Raw genomic sequence first — 13,666 nt, forward strand, 5'->3', positions numbered from 1 at the left:
AAGTCGTACGATTTGCATTTGTTCACAGTTCTAAAAACTAAAAGCAAGTATATATATATATAAATTGGAAATATCTAAGTTGGTTCACAGTTTGAAACGAAAGGAATGTTATAGGAAACATGAAAAGAACTCGGGTACAATTCACTGATGTTTAGACAAAGAAACTGAAGGTGATGATAAAAACGCTTACAATATCTAATTATAGAAAAGAAATACAGTTAAATAAAATCTTTCTGGAATTAAACAAAATAAGAAAAGTAGTAATAAAATGCTTGGCCTCATGTTATGACTTTGAGTAAAGTAGAATTGGGTACTTACCCATACAACGCTATAGCTTTTGGATTTGGACCATACTATAAACAGCTTTGTTCTAAATACACTTTGCCACACAGTTGTAAGGTACAAGGTAACAATGAAATAGATAGTACGTTGAAAACGAAATTAAGTTCTCAGAGACAATAGGAGACTGCTCTTCTAGTACTAAAACTAAATAAGTCATGTGTAATAGACTTACTTCAATTTTATATCCTAGAGCAGGGCGCAAAATTTCAAAGTCAGACGCACTCCCCAATCTAAAAATGATGGTCGTGCCTATATCTCTCACGTACAAATTATGAGAGTTTGTCTCCCCTCCCCGTCCAAGACCTTTGATTTGACAAAGAAAGAGATTACATTAGGGCATAAAATTACAAGTAATTTTATTAAATTTCAAATAATTCAAAACCAGACACTTAGATTCAGGACAATTTTGAATTGGACAATTCATATACTGTATATGTTAAAAAAAATACCTTACCTTAAGACTTGACGTTTGTATAGTGCACTGAAGTACCAGTTGTCGTTTGCAGTTTTCGGATCAGTTCTTAAGTGAAAGACCCTTGATAGAAATTATCAGCAAATTATCCAGTGAGTCAGTCTTTAGTGAATTCCTGTAGGCAGTCAACTCTGTTGAGACTGCTGAAGCCTCTCTCACATATGAAGCAGCACTGCTAGGTACAACTGCACAAAATGTGACAATTGGAAGCAAATTTGGGAATCTCGTAATGAAGCTTTCGATTGAGAGTGGGAAAAGAGGAGCAAATTACAACGTTGTGAAGACGTGTACAATGTTAAAAAAAACAATGTTTGCTGATATTTGGACAATGCCGAATCATCTCGTGTTTTAAAGAATGGTAACGTAAATATGGTTTTAAATTAAGACCTACTTCAATTATTTGCTAAATTCTCTGAAAGTATTATGCACTCATCACATATTTAATGGCATATTAAATTTTATTTGTCCAAAGTTTTATTTCCCGGTTTTATACATGGTAGATCGATAGTTACGAATTCGATAAATTATAAGATGTATCTGACATAGAAAGAGAAAATCGAATTGATATTACTTCGTTTGATTTTACAAAAGCATTTGACAAAATAAATAATGATGTACTGTTGAATAACCCATGAGATTTCGAACTTGAATATTCATTTGTAAAACTTATTACACCATATATTTAAGTTTGAAAGCTGTTTGTGATGTGCACTAACCATGAACTCCTCCTCTATAATGTTGACTCTAAGGTGCCATAAGATTCGAATATAAGATTTCGCTTTTTTAATAATATATGTGAATGACTCATCATGTAAAACAGGTCAAATCTGATGTATAGAGTGATTACATAATTACAAAAAAATTCAAAATGATGTAAGTAAATCACAAGAAGGCATAAGTAACATATTTCAACGGAGTGTCAAAAAATGAAATTAACTTAAATTTAAAAGCTGGCCACATCTCAAAATCTCTTAAGGGGGCAGACTACTAAATATTTTTGAAAAACTAATAATTTTTCTTTTGCCCGTTTTTCGTAAGTGGAAAGAGGTAGTAAAATGTAACTTACCACAATAATAGATAATGCTATTCTACACCCGAAAATACGAATTGAGAGAATTTTCAGTGTTGCCATCCATAAAAATAACAGTGTGACCAGAATTTGAATTACTCAAAAATCTAGGTAAAGGCAGCGACTAGAAAAATAAACTCAACAGTAATTGATTGCTTATCATGCTGTCTATCCTTCTTGTTTACTACTTTTTAAATAATATTTCTATTTATTTTATAAACCTTACATAAATTCTTACAAAATAAATAAGTCATTACAAAATAAATAGAAACATTATTTAAAAAGTAGTAAACAAGAAGGATAGACAGCATGAGAAGTCATCAATTACCGTTGAATTCATTTTTCTAGTCGCTGCCTTTACCTAGATTTTTGAGTAATTCAAATTCTGGTCACACTGTAATTTCTATGGATGGCAACACTGAAAATTCTTCCGATTTGTATTTTCGGGTGTAGAATAACATTATCTATTATTGTGGTAAGTTACATTTTATTACCTCTTTCCACTTACGAGAAACGGGCAAAAGAAAAATTATTAGTTTTTCAAAAATATTTAGTAGTCTGCAGCCTTAAGGTTAGAGACATGAAACTTAATATTTCAGCTTCTAGTTTCAACGAAAGACGTGTTTCAGCATTTTTTGATGTTTTCCTCAGAATGGAAGAATAAAGGAGGGGGTTGAATTTGTTATAATAAGATGGTCATATCTTGAAATCCCTTGTGATTAGAGAAACGTTGGAGATACAAAACTTATATACTCATTCAAAACAAATGGGCATATGCCACAGCATTTCCAGAAATTCCGTTTTTAATGAGAGAAGGGGATTTTTTTTTTCACAATGTATAAAAACTATTTCGAGATGGTCAGTCTCGTCATCACGGGAAAACGGTTGAACCATTTGAAATTAACACTTAGGTCTACATGGGATTTTATAATCTCATTTTGATTGAAATAGTTCTCTAAGGGGGAAATGGATATAAATTTTTCTCATAGAATAATGCTATAAACCTATTCTTGCCGTGCGAAGAACGGAAACAAAGGCTGTAATTTGAGATGCGAAAATTTAAACTTTGAAAGGTTTGATTTGATTTTCAGTTCAGCGTCCCTTACTACAGTGAGGTTATATGTGACGTGGACCTACAACTGAACTTGGAATCCGAGCCACATGAGTCCCCATCGAGAATCAAACCCGGGTCTTTTACATCAAATTAACTTGGAAAGGGTTCCCCTCCAACAGCGAAGAGTTTAAAGAAACGCAGGAGGGTATTGCCGGAAAGAAGTTTCGTGAAAATTGTTTGAAAATGTTTTGGTTTTACGTCCCACATATGCCGTGTAGGCGAAAGGAGACGGATGGCCATGAAATTAAATGATTATGAAGTATTTGGTGGAATGATAATATAGAAGGAAACGGGAGAACCTTGAGAAAAGACATGGACACGATCTTATCCACTACAAACTTACATGACTTGTGTTCGAACCAGAGATGCCTCGAACCCAGAGATCAAGATTTACTAAGCCACTAGCCTCTCTCAATAAGACTATTTACATTTTTAAGTAATAAAGAAACAGAAGAAAAATTTGTTTATTTATTTGTGAACACAACACAATCAAACAAACACTAACAAACAAAACAAACACACAAAAAAATGTAAAATGTATTCGTTTACAGAACGTATGAAGCATCCTATTAATATGATAGAATTATATGATGCTTGCCATGCATTCTGTAGGAAAAGAAAACCTCTTTTCTCAAAGATGGAATCGTAAAATGCATGAGCTCTATACTACCTTTACAAAAATTTTGATTTCCTTAAAACAGTATGCATAAAATATCAGTTCGTGTAGTGTGAATCTTGGGTTTTACTTTGTAGATCGAGTGACAGGATGGACGAAGATGCTACCTGAAACACAGAAGAGGAAAGGACACAAAATATTTGAATATCCTTAACTAAAATCATTTAATATTAACAATGCATGAACATACAGAAACACTTGCTCACAGAAAAATATAGTGAAATGCATTTATATCAAATACAATATAGAAGTCATACATTGTTTGTAAGTCAGACATAGAGTGAAAGGCCATAGTACAGCTACCGACGCCTATTAGGTCTACTGTTACTATTTATTATTAGGAATTAGCATCACACAACTACTGCTTGACTCAGAGATTCGCCTATTATTATTATTATTATTATTATTATTATTATTATTATTATTATTATTATTATTATTATTATTATTATTATTATTATGGTGGTAGAAATAGTAATAATATTCACAAGCATACCAAGTAACTCAGGATCTAAGTTGATCAAAATTGGATGAGTTCTGTGGATTTCGTATGATTAAGTAGGCCTATACTGTCATTGAATCTGTTTAATGTGAAAAGGGCGTAAGTCACATTTTGTCTTACTCAATGTGTAGAACTTCTACTACTTTCTTCCTGATTAACTATAACATCCAATGGCTTACTATTTTAGTAACGATGTGCATCCGAAGTTTTTTTTTTTCTTTTTTGTTATACCTCATTCAATTCTAATGCAGTTTCTTTTTACTTTCCCAAGAATTTTGTTTCTTATCCTTTTAACATTAAGCTATTTCATTGGAATTAATTTTCTACGGACAGATCACATCAGGAATGAAAATCAGTACAAATGGTGTGAAGCATTGAAAACAAAAATACTTGAGTTCCTACATAAAATCTGTCTTTAGCAAACAAGAATGATATTAGATTACAAGTAACACTCTTTGGAAAGTACATTAAATAAAAGAAAAATCATTTTCATTTCATTGGAAAACACGAATAAGAACTTGTTGTATCTCCACTCACGATCGAACCCTTGAATCAAATACACAGAACGAATTTGTTCTCTACTTAATTCTTCGCTAAGCTAAATAATATGTTTTCAATTTTAGTTAAAACCAAAGCAAAATATCAAACATTTAGAAGGTAAGCTAGATACTTTCTAAAGAACACTAGGCCTATTACACGGAATAAAATGCTTTCAAAGATTTTTCAAAGACTTCCGATAAATGGATTGAAAAAAAAAAAAAAGTTTGTTGCTTCCTGAGCCGTTTATGTTCTATGACGATATAGATTGAAACCGGATAAGGATAATTTCTATCAGTTCCGGTTTAAACAGAGAGTTAACACAGGAGATAAACGGTATTCTTTGAACACTGAATCTATTGCGAAAAATGGCTTCTCCATGTATATTAGCTCCCTCTGCTCTATGGAAATCTATATCGGAAGTATTTTACCACATCCAGTTTTAGTAGCATAATAAAGTGAAGACGACATATTTTACTGAGACCTTGACGTAATACCAAAAATCACTTATTGCTTTTATTACTGTTTCTCTACAATGTTGAAAACCAAACACTAGATTTCTACTACTTCCTGTCTGACTTGAGGGTTAACGTAGGAGATGAAGACACGGACATGTTCTTGAGACGCTGAATCGATTCAAAAGAAACAAAGAAAGAAATAAACTTCTCGATATATGTTACCGTTTAGGTCTATGAAGATCAATATTGAAACCGGAAGTATTATTTTGTACCACTTCCGGTTTTACTGGATTATTATGGGTGAAGACGGTATCTTTTCTTGAAACATTAAGTCGACTTCAAAAAAGCCGTTTGTTGCTATCTATTTCCAGTTTTCTTCTATGGTCATCAACGTTGTTTCCGGAAACGGTAGATTTCTACCACTTCCGGTTTGAATAGAGAGTTAATGGAGAACGTGTAACCTAACGATTGTTGTCTACCGCTTTCGTTTGAATAGGAGGTAAGCGGAAGAGGTGAAACGTATTCTTGGAATGCTAAATCGATTCCGAAAAACGGCATGTCAATATCTCTGACCACTTTTACTCTGATAGGCCTACCTGTTGACAGACAGACGGACGGGCATAGCCGTTTTATAACACTTCGGACAATTTGCGCATGTCATAGTTTGGAAGTCTAAAAACTGAGAGTTAGTTGATAAGCTGTGGATTCATGTCCCGCCTCGACCCTCTACAGCAAAATGGTTAATGCGTATTCTTGTTATTCACTCAAATTGGAGAGTACACGTGCATTATCCATATTCAGGGAACAATTAAGCCTTCATAAGCAGAGTATAATTAATTGTGTTTGATATGAAAACTGAAAATTATACAAAAATAAATTAATTGAATAATTATCACAGATGTGTCCACCTGTATTGAATTCAGAGTTTACAGAACATCCAATGTTTTCTTTCTAAATGTGGCAACGATTTGCAAAGAAAGAAAATATTGATATCAATCTGCAAGTGTCTGCTGAATCCATTATTTTTTCATGTATGTAGAAAGGGAACAGGATATATGGACGGAAGATATGCATCAACATTCACACGTGTTTCCAATATTTTGGAAAAAAGAACAAACGTTACCCATATTCCAAGAAAATACATAACTATCAATAACAATGGATGGGTTAGAACCATCTGCAGCTCGCAGCTTTTCCCCCCAAAAAAGTTTTCCTGTAAAGGAAATTCAATTGATTCCCGTGCAAACAGATGCACAAATGAATCGGGTAGTTACGCCCTAGCTGGGGGTCTTGGCATCTGATATCGGAATGACCTCTCTTCATTGCAGTGCATGTGATTTCTGATCTAAAGGTTACATCCTCAGTTCAGGGTAAATGTGAGTTTCCATGTTACTCTTAAGCAAAGACAAACATACAATATAGAAGTGTATTTTGTATTATGTAGAGGGGAACCATTTATATTAAAGCATTGTTTGTAAGTTTTAAACGAATAGATACAGTAAAAAAAAATGCTTAAATGAGATTTTGTACGATACAAATATCAACTGAAGATAATTCTTTAATGTATTCTCTGAGGATAATAATTAATATATTCAAATTAATAGTATTGTCAATCCAAAATAAATATACATTGGTGAGCTACGTATTCCAAAAGTCTTCTTCTTAAATGCCCAAACCAGTCTCGCCCTACTTTCTTGCAGTTTTTCTGCTGGTCTTGCCGTTATGTATTCTCAATTTTGATCTTCAAAGAGTCAATGCTTTTTAGACAACCTGATATTATTGTTAAGTAATGGAAAGACTTTTTATCTTTGTTAAAGTGTACCATTACTTTATGTAGATAATAAAATATTAACAATCTATTTTATTTATAAATGATTTAGGACTACATTCTAATCTGATAATAATTGACTAAAATGTCCTAACTTCGGTTCAAACACTCTCGCAATAACGGATATTCATTATCGATACTGGCTCTGAACCACGCTGGGAGGCAGTTGGTGAGTGGATAGACCATCATGCAAGTTAATCGTACTAGAGTTCACTCTTCTCATTAAATTATTTCGTCTAGCATATAACCTAACTTTTTAAAATGGAACACCGAACCCATGAGGAGAAAATGAACACTACTAAACATCGCAAAAATGTTTCTTATTTATCTTTTTAAAAATGGACGTATTCGATTTCAGAAACTTTGGGTCAAAATGTTATGGCATACAAAAAAAAAAAGTCTGGTTATTCCATGTGAAATTTGATTGGAAGATGCATTGTTTTAAATACTAAGATTGGGTGACGATGATTTTGAGTTTAACGTCCCGTTCAGCAGCGAGACTATATGAGACGTGGACCTACTGTTTTAACGTGGAATCAGAACCACATGAGCTACCGCCGGGATTCGAAGCCGGGCCTCCCACGCGAAAGGTATGTACGCTAACCGCTTAGCCACGAAGAAGCTCATACTAAGACTGAGATATCCGTTTCTGTGAGGACAATGAAGTGAGGGAGCACTGTATTTGATCAGTAGTGAGATCAGAGATCACTGGAGAAAATCAGGATCATGTTTGTTATTTAGCGCTCACATAGCATTGTGAGGACAACTGAGGAGGCACTTGAAACCTAAAGATAGCTAAGTAAGGTCAAGGAAATCAATCAATACAGTGAAGCGAGGTGCGATCTCTAAATCCCTCTGGTCGGTTTAATCCCTTCGTGTAACACGAAGTTTTATTTCAATTTTAGCGTAGAGGAGCTGAAGCAAAACCCCAAAATTTGAACAAAATATCTGCTATAGGCCTATCTGTGCTCCCAAAGTGGCATTAAATTAACTGTTCAAGCATGATGGCATGAACTAAACATGTTCCCCAGGATGTGCTATTGATTACCTCGAGGTGTTTCATTAAGGAATTTTGTTTACTAATATATTTACCCTGTCTGTCCGTGTGCCCCTCTGGTTGAAGGGTCACATTACCCGTTTTCTCAAAGTTCCGTACCCACAATTTGATAGCATGCGCCGACGGAACTGGGGCATGAGGTGGGAGATTGTAATGAGCACGAAATACACGCTGCGCGGCCACGTAGCTATCGTTGTTTTTGTAAAACGCCTTCACAGCATAAAGCGCGTTGTTCACCGATCCACGACGCCATCTCAATTGAACATCGATAACAGGGTTAATAGCAAAGGTTTGTTGTCCAGATGGCACCACTCTAGTTTTCTGATTCCTAACGTAACTTACTATTTCCAGGGTTTCAAAATCGCCTGTTTCACTGCCGCACCTGTTTCATGTTATGTACACGTGACGCTGCTACTTGCTTACTACCCGTAAATTCTTCGACTGTCTAAAGCAGGTACTCTATTTCCAACTGACGCATGCATGACGAAGGAGCTCGATTTCATACTCCGATCAACATTAGGGAGAAATACTGTATATTGAGCAGAGGAGAAATGGAGGGACTAGGTACGAAAATGAAGTAATGAAATGTTGACAGTGGATCATAGATCAAGAATGAGTAGCTACGCAATCGACGCTTTGTTTGCGTGCAACCACTCTCTTTTATCAACGTCAGACTACCTGCCGACTTGTTTGCATCTCTGTGTGATATTCATTGAGAAACGAAACAACAGACCGTGACGTTACAGAGCATTCACCTGAATATAACTACTCTAAAGAATGCAATTCTTCAACGAATACCCATAATTCAATTATACTCTCAATTCTAACTTTAAGGGCATCAGTATTGTAAGGGTACTGTCAACACGGTTAGTGAGATAAGAAAATGGCAGAAGCACGCTTAACGTTCGAGCAGCGTAAGTACGTTTGGAAGTATTTTATCAGGTTTGGGAATGCCATCGAAGTACAGCGTCAGTGGAGAGGGGAGTCTGGTACTGAACCACCAACCCGCCACACAATCAAACGCATTGTTCACAAGTTTGAGGCGCATGGAACAATTTGCGATATTCACAAAGGAAGATCGAGAAGAACGCCTACAGTAACAAGTTCTGCCTGACAGTACCGACATCTGTTGAGGGAGATCCGTACTACAACATAATTTAAACTGAAAACAATTGGCAATACCGACATCTGTTGGGCGAAAAATCATATTAGGGCGACATACTTAAATTTCAGAACGATTGTCAATACCAGTATCCTGCTAAAGAATGAAAAAGAGTGTATACATTTTTCTGTTGGACTCTTTATTGTACAAATATACGTGATCCATATGTTTACTAAGGAAATATGTACGGAACATATCTTATCTATATGCTATTGCCTTTTCCCCGCTAAGATGTTACATCATGCCGTTGTCCGATTTCTATGTCTTCCGTGTGTTATACAGGGTGGTAGGTAACTCCACCGAAAATCTTTGGGAGGTGATTCCTTATATGAAATGAAAGAAAAAAAGTTCTAATAAACATGGGTCGAAAAAGGTATCCTTTCAAAGTTATAAAACGCCGAATATTCGAAAAATAAAGATTAAAAACGGCCTGGCTTAGAAACTATAGGGCCTATTCCAAGCGGTTTAAGGAATTACACAGGAACTATTATCCGTTCTGTCTAAATATCCATGTTTCAGAATTCACCGGTACCAGCGAAACCAACGCACCGTTAGTACTTAAAGGAGTATCCCACCACTTCAACTTCCTTTTTACAGTTCGTTTCACGGATAACGGAGAATGGTAAAACATGGATATTTGGAGAGTACATACTAATTCCTTAAACTAATTCCTGTGTAATTTCTTAAACCGCTTGAGATAGGTCCCATAGTTTCTAAATCAGGGTGTTTTGAAACGCGATTTTTCGAATTTTCAGTATTTTATAACTCTAAAAGGAGATTTTTTTGACCCATGTTTATTAGAACTTGTTTCTTCCATTTCATATAAGGAATCACCGTCCAAAGTTTTTCGGTGGAGTTACCTACCACCCTGTATACGTATAAGTACGTTACATATTACGTACGTCAGCTATATGCTATATCTACCTGTATATGAGATCCTTACCTCCTATATACAATACTAGCTTTGATACGAAAAGTACGTATAGATGGAACACTTATACGGAAAGTATTATAAGTTCTTTCTTTCATACGGAAAGTACGTATAGATGGAATACTTATATGGAAAGTATTATAAGTTCTTTCTTTCATACGGAAAGTACGTATAGATGGAATACTTATATGGAAAGTATTATAAGTTCTTTCTTTCATACGGAAAGTACGTATAGATGGAATACTTATATGGAAAGTATTATAAGTTCTTTCTTTCATACGGAAAGTACGTATAGATGGAACACTTATACGGAAAGTATTATAAAACACCCATTTTCCGTTATGCCTTGGTGCATATAGTAGTACGTTAAGTCCAAAAACTACAGGAATTATGCATAACCTATATTTCTACGTACTCCAGACACTTTTTCTCTCTCTGCAAGTTTGCTGACACATGACATTCTTCCTGCTTCACCAATTACTTTTAACGAAATCAATAAAGTTGTACAAAAAATTGCAATTTGCACCTAAATAGCTATGGAGTGTAAACTGAGTTTACGTACCTTCTTAACCATTGATTGCGTTGTTATAACCTTCGCTGGAACTCCTGTACCTGTGATACCCTCGGGATGCTTTCCAGTTACCCTTTGAATTGATTGCTGACAATTCGACTTCTGAATACTGTACTTCATAATCTCCTGGGAAATCCCCCTTCATCTGCAAATTAGTCCTAAGAACTCGAACTGGGCGTATACTGATGTTACTTGACAGGACATCATCCCGCACTCCATGAACTTTAGTTTCTTTGTTTGAAGCCACTGATTTAATTGCGAGACGTTGATAAGGGAAAGTGCGAGTGGTACTCTTACGTGGAGGAGATAGAGATAAGTTCAGCAGATGAACGTTGGCTTCTGGAACTTTTGTTTTTGTTTTGTTTTGCTTTGTTGTCTTACTTTTGACTTTCTCTTTCTTATGCTCATTTCGTACAGATGGTGAGGGTCGTTTAGTAGGACGTTCAGGACAATGATGTTTAGTTATTTTATTGTTATTGGATCCTGTAGATGTGTTAGCTGTATTTCCAGCAGATTTCTTTATCTTTAGTTTGTTTACAGTATTACTTGATGATTTACACGAGACTTTCGACTTGGATCCTAAAGAAGACATTGAGTCAGACATGGTAGCGGGTAGGGCGTTCCCTCTTTTCTTTCTCTCTTCCGAAGTCATTTTGGTCCTCGATCCTGCAGAACTCGATCTTGATCTTTGTGACGATTTCTTCTCTAGGTTATTTTTAACAGAAGCAGAAGAAAGTGATATTTTGGTTGAGGAAAGTTTTCCTTCTTCAGCCATTGTGGAACTTTTTACACGATATGTTTCATGACAGAAGTTTGAAATTATTTCCTGTTGAGGTGATTTAAGCTTTCTTTCATGGGCTAGTACACTAGCTGGAGATGCCTTTCTTTGATCAGTGACTGAATTTACTGATAAATTCACAGAAGACTTGAAATTGTTAACTGGAAATATATCTCTCCTTTTACTATCTTTACGATCCAAAGATAATGTTCTACGCTCACTCATAAGATTCTTAGACTTTTTAACAGTTGGTGGTCTTGAAGCTTTTAGATCTTCATCTTTCTTGGGTTCCAAATTGGAAATCTGTGTAACTGAAGATAAGTTGGAAATAGGTTTTTTTGGTGAAGGGGGCTTTAACAATTGCACATCTTTATTTGGTTCAGTCTTGTCACTCGAGATGGCAGTTTGTGATTGGTCCTCCATGAACTTGGGACTAGACGATTTGGCTACAGATATCTTGGTAGATAGGCTATTAGAACTGGTATTAGTATTGCTTTCAGGAGTGGAGCTTCGTAACTTTTCTTGAGATGACTTGAAGACGGACGGCTTGGGTGCAGGAGGATTGTGGCTTTGTTTGCTTTCAGTTTTCTTGCGCTTACCTTCAACATTAGAAACATGTGGAATTTCTACCCTTTTAACAGGCTTTGAATCAGGCTGTTTCTTTGATGATGAATTGTGGTTAGTTTTGTTTTCAGTATTTTCTTTGGAGTTTTTGCGATTCTTTGCTAACAAAGAATGATCATCCTTGTTGGCATTTATTTCTTTAATAGGTTCTGAGGTATCCACTATTGACATGGTGTTAAATGGACTGGATTCAAACGACACAGACATATTCTTTAGCTGCTTGATCCTTTCTCCCAACTGTAGAATTGAATTGAGACTCTGTTCTTCATGCTCAATCGTTAGGTTTTCTTTGTCTTCTTTGCCACTACTTTTGATTTTGCTCTCAACTTTTTCACTTCCCTTAATTTTCTTGTTTCTTGATTTCGTAGTTCCTTTTCCTTTTTTGTTCTTCAAAGATCCACTGCTTATTTCTCTGGAGGCATCATCCGAGGTACGTGACTGATCTGTCTTGTCCGTACAAAAGCCAATACTTTGTTTAGTCGTTATGTACTCTGCATTCTTCTCATGTGATTTGGATGCAGTACTGGTTGACCCTGAGGGGGAAAGAGAAGAGCTGTGTTCTATCGGAGTCTTAGGAGTCTTAGAAGGCTTGTTGTTAGCCACTGATTGCAGACTTACGGGGCTAATCTTTGAGCAGCTATCATTTAATGATGAGTTGGTGAATTCTGTGATAGTTTCAGAATGGAAATTCTTCAAAGTAGACTGCAATTGCTGTAATTGTGTCCTTTCCATCCGTGGTCCTGTAATCGAGCTACCCTGTACTGTCGCACATTTGTCTGTAGGAAATACTGAACCCACCGCCGGAGATTGTTTTCTCTCGAGAATGGATGACTGGTTGTCTGAGGACACAACACTGTTTGAAGGCTCAATAGCTTTGTGTGGATCAACAAATTTACTAACATTTGAAACTCTGGAGTTGGCGATCGGTGGCTCTGTTAAAGGTATATTTGTAGTAGCAGTTACAGATTCAATGCCTTGCTTTGCCGAATTCGATTTGGAAGATGTTTCTGAAGATTTGTTGTAAGGTCTAGTAAGGATACTTGCTATAGACTGGTCTAAGGTACGGTTACTGGCTGTGGATGGTTCTCTACTCATATAAAACAAAGGCATATTTTGTTCCCAGATGTGAATTAGTTCAGAATTTTGACTCGTAGGTGTTGATGAATTCAGATCACTTTTGTCAGAAACACTGCTGGTGGAAGTTTTGGAAAACGATTTTGATTGTTCTTCTGCAAACAAAGTAGGATTAACACTAAAGACGGATGGAATAATGCTTTGTTTGTCTGTCATCACAGATAATTCTGAATCCGAGCCTCTCGTCTCCTCTCTATTAGGCCTATTCTTTTCCTTCATCTGCCGTTTGGAAGTGGAATGTTTTCTACGTTGCTTTCCTGGTGTTGCCTGTCGTTTCTCAGGATTTTTAACGCAAGACAAATGAAAACCCTTGGAAACAAAGAAAAGTACAAAAGTAGAGCTATAATGAAAAATTTAAACAGATATTATATTTCATGCTATAATGTAAAATTTACACAGATATTATATTTC

General features: G+C 35.7%; 1 protein-coding gene across 2 annotated transcripts in view; it reads right to left on the reverse strand.

Moving 5' to 3' along the window:
• Nucleotides 1-3,447: 3,447 nt before the first annotated feature.
• LOC145669035 (uncharacterized) overlaps nt 3,448-13,666 on the reverse strand; it is a 69,362-nt gene continuing 59,143 nt past the window's right edge. The window contains exons 8-9 of one of the 2 annotated variants that reach the window (XM_081737383.1): nt 10,711-13,564; nt 3,448-3,780 (exon numbers count right to left, since the gene is read on the reverse strand). In XM_081737383.1, the coding sequence (XP_081593509.1) occupies nt 10,715-13,564 (2,850 nt within the window). In that variant the 3' untranslated portion in view covers nt 3,448-3,780; nt 10,711-10,714. Of the gene's footprint in view, nt 3,781-10,706; nt 13,565-13,666 lie in introns of both variants that reach the window. The other variant, XM_081737384.1, reaches the window with a different exon arrangement.

Source organism: Thermobia domestica, chromosome 13 (genome assembly GCF_964235325.1).
Source record: "Thermobia domestica chromosome 13, izTheDome1.hap1.1, whole genome shotgun sequence".
NCBI lineage: Eukaryota > Metazoa > Arthropoda > Insecta > Zygentoma > Lepismatidae > Thermobia > Thermobia domestica.